Source organism: Gavialis gangeticus, unplaced genomic scaffold, assembly GCF_001723915.1.
Source record: "Gavialis gangeticus isolate Ggan-Ray unplaced genomic scaffold, GavGan_comp1, whole genome shotgun sequence".
Classification (NCBI taxonomy): domain Eukaryota; kingdom Metazoa; phylum Chordata; order Crocodylia; family Gavialidae; genus Gavialis; species Gavialis gangeticus.
In genome coordinates this window covers 65,921,732-65,928,599 of record NW_017729025.1, presented here as the reverse complement: position 1 = coordinate 65,928,599, position 6,868 = coordinate 65,921,732, and the positions used below count along the sequence as shown (strand labels likewise).

The following is a 6,868-nucleotide window of genomic DNA, read 5'->3' as shown; positions in this document are numbered from 1 at the left end:
GTACTCTTTCCTGCCATGGCAGGGGGTCGGACTAGATGATCTTCTCAGGTCCCTTCCGACCCTAGAAACTATGAAACTATGTCCAGTAGGTATGATAGAAAGTGCTACTTCCATTAATACCTCATAGTTCTTGGCTTTGGAGAGTTTTAGTTGTAATTCATTTCTTTCTTCCACAAATCAAGCTAGTTTTCTAGATTCTGGTCAGGAAGTTAAGCTCTAGTATCTGGTTGCAATGAAATGGAAGGATTTTCCAAAGTACATAAGACCCATTTCAAAAGTGATGCAGGCGTATAGGAGCTTTAGCTGCATTTCCTTTTAATGAGACTTAAGTACCTAAGTTATTTGAGCAGTTTTCAAAATGTTGTCCATGGTGTTGAACATCAACATATTGACGACAGTGTAAATTAAATGATTTGTTTTTAGATTACTTCATATACAAATCAGACAGGAAAAGTCACGCAATACACAGAAACTTCCTTGTGAGGATGTGGCATAACAGTTGTCAAAAATTATACTGAAGACATTTTGAGAAGAAGCAAACCTCTTGAGCCTGTTTATCTTCCCATCCTAACACTTTCCACAGCTGATCAGTTTGTTTCAGAAGCTGCTAACAAACATAATTTCATTTTCTTGAAGACTTAATTGCTGTCCTTAGCTAAAAAGTGATTATCACTCCTCAGTGCCAGTAGATGCTCAATATGGATGTCATCATGATAGACATGTACTCTTCCAGAAGAAACTCTCTTTTGGGAGTGATTTAACTGTGGTTGTTCCAAAGTTTGGCAGTGGGATGAGGGTTGCTTCTTTTTTACTCTGAGAGGAAAAGCCTGAACATCTATAAACTTGTGTTTTTTTCCTGGGAGAGCAACGACTCTCCCAGGAGAAACTGAAAGTCTTTACAAGGCCTAAGCTAATAGGTTGTTAGTGCTTATTATTTGACTTGGATTTAAAGTTGTGTGGATGTTAATACAGATCATAGCAATTTTTTTCTGTATCCGACACACATCCATCTATCCAATATCATATATCTGGCGCTGGTCAGCCTAGCTGTTTAAAGAGAGATGTGAATGGGAGGACTGGAAAACCTGTAACAGATGAATTATTAAATAATCAACCAAGAAGGGAAATTTTTCTAATACCATTTAGTTATGATTTGGCTTTTGTGTAGAAGTAGGAAATGGAAGACAGCAAATATTAATCTAGAAACTAGGAATACTGCATTTTGCTTCATACCACATAAGACATGCACCTTGTTTTGGGAAGGCAGACTGAAGAAGAAAAAGATTTTTCCAAAGTTATGGCCAAAAGCTGACCGCATGGAATGGCTCACTTTCCCTCAGCCAACTCACTGGCTGCTCAGCCAAAAACTACTTCCAATTTGACAATGGCTGTCAGAGGGTTAAAACTCTTGCTCTTTGGCTGAAGAGTCCACACCTGCTGAATGCTGGCTAGAGAAAAGGGAAAGGACAGCGCCCATCAGCCATTCTGGCATCCCTATGCTTTCATTCGTGTGCAAAAATCAGCTTCCCTTAAGGCATAAACCCCAATTTTACAGGGGCAGTTCTTGCAGAAAGGGTGCATGTGGTATGTGATTAAATATGATATTCCAAATGTTATATATGTATACATGGATGTATGTATATGTATACATATATGTATGTATATATGTATATGTAATGTTAAAATTTACTAACAACATGTTTTGTTTACAGTTTCCAAAGGCCTTTATTAGTCCTTGTTGACAGAAATATAGATTTAGCAACTCCACTTCACCATACTTGGACATACCAAGCCTTAGTGCATGATGTACTGGTAAGGCAATAATTTTTTTATTACTGAAATTATAATTACACAATTATATTTGTAATTTGTCATTTAACTTGATACCAATTTCAGTTCGTAATCAAAATCTACTGTGTATTAAATGTAATTGTATGTGTCTGGACATATGTATATTTGGAGCCCTTCCTACAGAGAAAAGTTGGAAAAGAGCTGTTATGGTCTAATTGTTATGGGTAAATGAACTGAGAATGATTCAGATAAGCAAAACTCTTCAGGTTTAACAGTACTTTGTCCTGAGTTGATGTTCCAGGGGCTCTTTTAAATTTCAATCATTCTCAGTTTGTTCACACACAGTGATAAAAACATAACATCTGCTGTCCTTTTAAAAATTCCCTTTTTGTAAGGGCTCCAAATGTGTGTGTCCGCACCCTAGGTTATTTCACTAAAAAACATTTTGGAGGACTTGAGAATTTTGGCATGACAGTATTTTTAAATTATCTATACATGAAATGTTGGTGTAGTTAAGACATTGGTAATTTAGTAATGCACATTTTTTTTCAGTAGCTCCTAATCCTACTTATAAACTGTAGGACACATACAATGTAAGTTTCACTAGGCTCTATTCCAGTCAAGTTTTCTTTGTGGCTTCGCCTATACATGTGCTTTACTGCAGAGTAGACTAGCTGTGGAGTAAAGCATCACCGTCTACGTATGCAGCAGTCTTAAGCTGCAGTAAACTGGTTTACACTGCAGTAAGATAGTACTGTCAGGGATAGTACTATCTTACGCCAGGGTAATTTACTGCAGTTAAACACACATGTAGACACTGGGTGTAAATTGCTCTCAATCAGCCCAACTAGCACTGAGCCAGACTCCTGCCTGCCGCCTAACCACACAGCTACACATTTTCAGCATCCTCATGCCCTAGCCAGCGCTTCTATCACCCGATACCACTACCAGGAGTCTGTGCCTGACCTCTCATGCCCCCTGCCACCCCAGGCCTGCTGTGCCCCATGTCTAATTGCTGTTGTCTTGGGAGCATTTGTAGATGTTGCATCCAGGAGTAGTTTACTTTGGCTCAAACTGTTCCAAAGTTTATTGCTTCGCATTAATTGCACATGTAGACACACCCTGTCAGTATGAAAATGTTTAGCTTAAATCAGATAAGTCTAAAGTGGGCAGGAGGAAGGTTTCACAGTTCAGCTGCACCCTCTTTAACCTTCTAACATAGTTGTTTTTTTCTAAATCTTGTTTCTTTTCCTTCTCGCCTTCCTCTGTGAAAATACATGCTTACGACAGGACACTGTTATATAGGACAGGGGTTGCCAACCTATGTCCCACAGAGTCATTTTATCTGGCCCACAGAGCCAAGGGTCTTCTGCAATGGGGAGAAGAAAACAGTACTGTGAGGGGGAGCAGTGATTGTGGCAGGGGTGGTAGTAGCCTGCATTTCAAGCAAAGTTCTGTTGAGGCGATGCTCTGCTCCAAAATGTTGCTGACCTCTTTGCTTGTTTGGATGTTTGTGAAATATGAATATTATAATGATTTTATTCTGTGGATTCTAAAAAACAATTCTGTACTGTTTTCATAGCTTTTAAAACAACTCTTGGTATCAGATTGATATTTTAAATATTTTATTACTTTACCATTCTTTTCCACAAGATGGTGTAGATGTTCCATACATAGAAACACCAAATGGTAAATGAACTTCCTGAGAGAACATGCATTTTATTGTTAGAATCAGGTGGGGCGTACAAAATTTACTATCGACTTTCATAAAAGGGCTGGAAGGGACTATGTGAGATCTAATACTCTAGCCTCCCACTCAAAGAAGCATCATACCTAATTAAGCCATCCCAACTAAGTGTCTGTATACCCTTCTGTCAAAAATTTCCAGTGATTGAGATTCCATAACTTCTCTAGTTAGTCTGTTCCAATACAACATCTCTAGATAGCCTGCTCCAATGCTTAATCATCCTCATACTGAGAAAGTTCTTCCTAATCTCCAATAGAAATCTTGTGTAATGAAGCTTGAGACTTTTACTTCTATGGCCATAGAGATGAACCCATCTCCATTCTAATATTATAGAAGTCTAAGTCTGTCTGTAATGCTTTATTCACACTCTGATTGGCTGACGGAAACAGCCAATAAGAGTGCTCCAAGCATGGGGGAGCGCTGCCATAATTCTGAAGCCACACCGTGGACTAGACAGACTCCCCCACCCCACTTCCTGCAACAGGCAGAACAGTGGCAGCATGGAGTGTTAGCTTGCAGCACTCCATCCCAGCTGCCTCTGCCCCCTGTCATTCTTGACGGACAATTGGCTAGTCTCTTTATAATTTCCCTTTAGATATTTGATGACTGTTATCAAATCCTCTTTCAGTCTTCTCTTCTCCAGACTAAATAACCCTCGCTTTTCCAGCATGTCCTCATAAGTGAGCTGCCCTGCACATGGATTTAAACTTGCTAGGGTGTGTGGAGCTCAGGATCATGTTCCTAGGCTCTATGCATGCTTCAGTAAGCACAGCATTAGGAACTGGTTCTAAGTGTGTACCTTCCTGAGCAGGCAGTCACACAATTGGGATCTGATAAATTTTTACCCCCGATACCAGAAACGTCATGTCCTGCCATGCTTGTGGCATGGCTGGAAGTGAGATTGTTAGGATCAGGGATCAGATCCCATTGCACCATTAAATTAAAGTCTGCCAGTGGCCTAACAGTTCTTCATTATTTTATTGTTGAGATTAATATGAACTCTGTAGTTTATAATAATAGCAATATACCTGTCTATAAGATTAGCTTTTTTGAATAGCATAGTGGCACATATGGCATCATCTAAAAATGATGTGCCGTGCTTGTGAAGATTTTAATCTCTCAGCATAGTCTTGGGTTTTCTAGAATTCTGTTCTGTAGAGTACATTGTATGTGTGCTATAGGTACACATTGCAGGTAATAGCAGCTGCCTTTTTGAGGCTGAAGACCTGTTCAAAATATCATCTATTTTAGAATGTGCATGATGTGACTTGAAGTTCAATCTCAACATCATCTTTAATATAGTTTGCATGTTTTATGAGCCTATGTCCATTGGAAATGTAGCTAAGTGATCTACCTTACATATCAAGGGGAGTAATTCAGTTTCAAAACTATGTACGTTATTTGGTTTTAAAAAAAGAAGCATACCACATTTTCTGCAGATTGAGCACAGTATTTTATTAAATAATTGAAACACCATTTTTAAATGGCCCTAAATTGTAATGGGGAAATCGTTACTACAGTAGCAATTACAGAAATTGTATTTTCACTGGGGGTGCACCAATAAAGATTTTGGGGGCCGATATCAATGGCTGATTATTAATGAACAATATTGGCCAATACCAATCCGATTACTGATAGGGCAGGCTGATGCTGTGGGCTGGAGCCGGGGCCTGCGTCATGCTCTTCCCAGCAGATGGGCTGGGGCAGGCAGTGGGGGTGCTGGGAGGGGGGGCTACAGCCACCCCAGAAGTTGCTATAGACCCCCTTCCTTGTGCCGCCACCGCTGCCCGCCCTGAGTGCAGCCCCAGTTTAGTCCCTCCACCAGAACCCAGTGTAGCCCCCGGCCCCAGCCTGCAGTGGCAGCCCACCCTCATCCTGCGCACAGATTCAGGGGGATACGCCTCCTGTGCCTGCCCTGGGGGTGCCCACGGCAGCAGGAGCCACTCCCCTCCTCCCCCCCTGCACCTACCAGACCTGTCGCTCGCAGCTCCATCCCATGTCCCACCCCAGCTGGGCAGTGCCTGCCCCTGCCCTAGTTCCACTTCTTCCCTCACCGTCGGGGTCTCAATCTGCCCCCCACACTCCTTTCCTCCTCCGCCCCTTCACCCCAACAGATTTACCAGCCGGACGCTGCTCTCCAAGCTGCTGGGCTGGCTGCATCATTGTTGCTGCTGCACATATACACGCAGCATTTATCAGCAGCATTGGCCACATCAGCCAAAAAAAGCCGATTGCTGATAATGTCAAATTTCCTTTTATCAGAGCCGATACGATATGTATCATTGCACCTCTGATTTTTACGTAATGAATTTTCATGTAGCTCTCAGCTACAGGAGCACAGGGAATTTGTGTGGTTTTGGACTAAATGTCAGTCTAATCATAAATCCATATGCTGTATCTGTTATGATGATTATTTTTTTTGTGTAACAACTGCACTAAATGGTCCAAAGGGTCTCGTATTTTAATAAAAATATCTTCCAGTGGTTGAGGGGGAGGACATAGGCAACGTCTCAAAAACAGAAGCAGTATGTGAATTTTTCTCTAATTAAGTCATCTTCCTGGGCCTTTTAACTCTTTTTTTTCACCAAAATAATTTCTATCTGTATTGAAACCTTGAATACAGGCCTTGTAAGGAGATGGAGAGTTATTATAAAAGCTGACTTCTTTAGTTAAGTAGTTGTTTGATTTTTTTTTTCAAGTTATTTTATTTCTTACATGGATTATATGTTGCATTTCACTTGAGACACAGGAATAGAAAGTGTCTCATGAAGGTAGCCCTCGCATCAACAGTATTTGTAGTCATCAGTATTAGTCCTTACAAGTCAAAGTAAATACACAAGGATGAATTTGGATGGTCTACACTTCCATCCATTTTTTTGGATCTCTTTCTGCCTGTGATAAAACTAGCATGCTTTGTTAATGGGGGCCCTGGCTCTCCAATCTGAGGGCTGCTTTGTAAGAAAGAGATCTTCTCGTAGCCATTCTCCAATTTCAATGGATGAGTTTATGTGCTAAATTCTCAACTATTTCATGTTACCAGGAAAGAATCTCCAAATCACTTTGTATACAGACAGCAGCTTGAAAACCAGTTCATTAAAAAATGGGGGCTAATCATAGTTTCATAGTTTCATAGATTTAGGGTCGGAAGGGACCTAGTAGATCTTCTAGCCCGACCCCCCGCCAGGGCGGGAGAACAACAAAACCCCAAAACAAAAACGGGACTCAAATGAGTCCAGCCAGGTAGGCATCCAGCCTCTTCTTAAAGACCCCCAGGGTAGGGGCCAGCACCACTTCCCTTGGAAGTTGGTTCCAGCTCCTAGCCGCCCTAAC

At 41.1% G+C, this 6,868-nt stretch overlaps 1 protein-coding gene across 2 annotated transcripts in view; it reads left to right on the top strand.

Moving 5' to 3' along the window:
• SCFD1 (sec1 family domain containing 1) overlaps positions 1-6,868 on the top strand; it is a 154,124-nt gene that overhangs the window by 23,530 nt on the left and 123,726 nt on the right. For both annotated transcript variants that reach the window (XM_019518925.1, XM_019518926.1), the window contains exon 10: positions 1,713-1,812. In XM_019518925.1, coding sequence (XP_019374470.1) covers positions 1,713-1,812 — 100 coding nt within the window. The remainder of the gene's footprint in view (positions 1-1,712; positions 1,813-6,868) is intronic.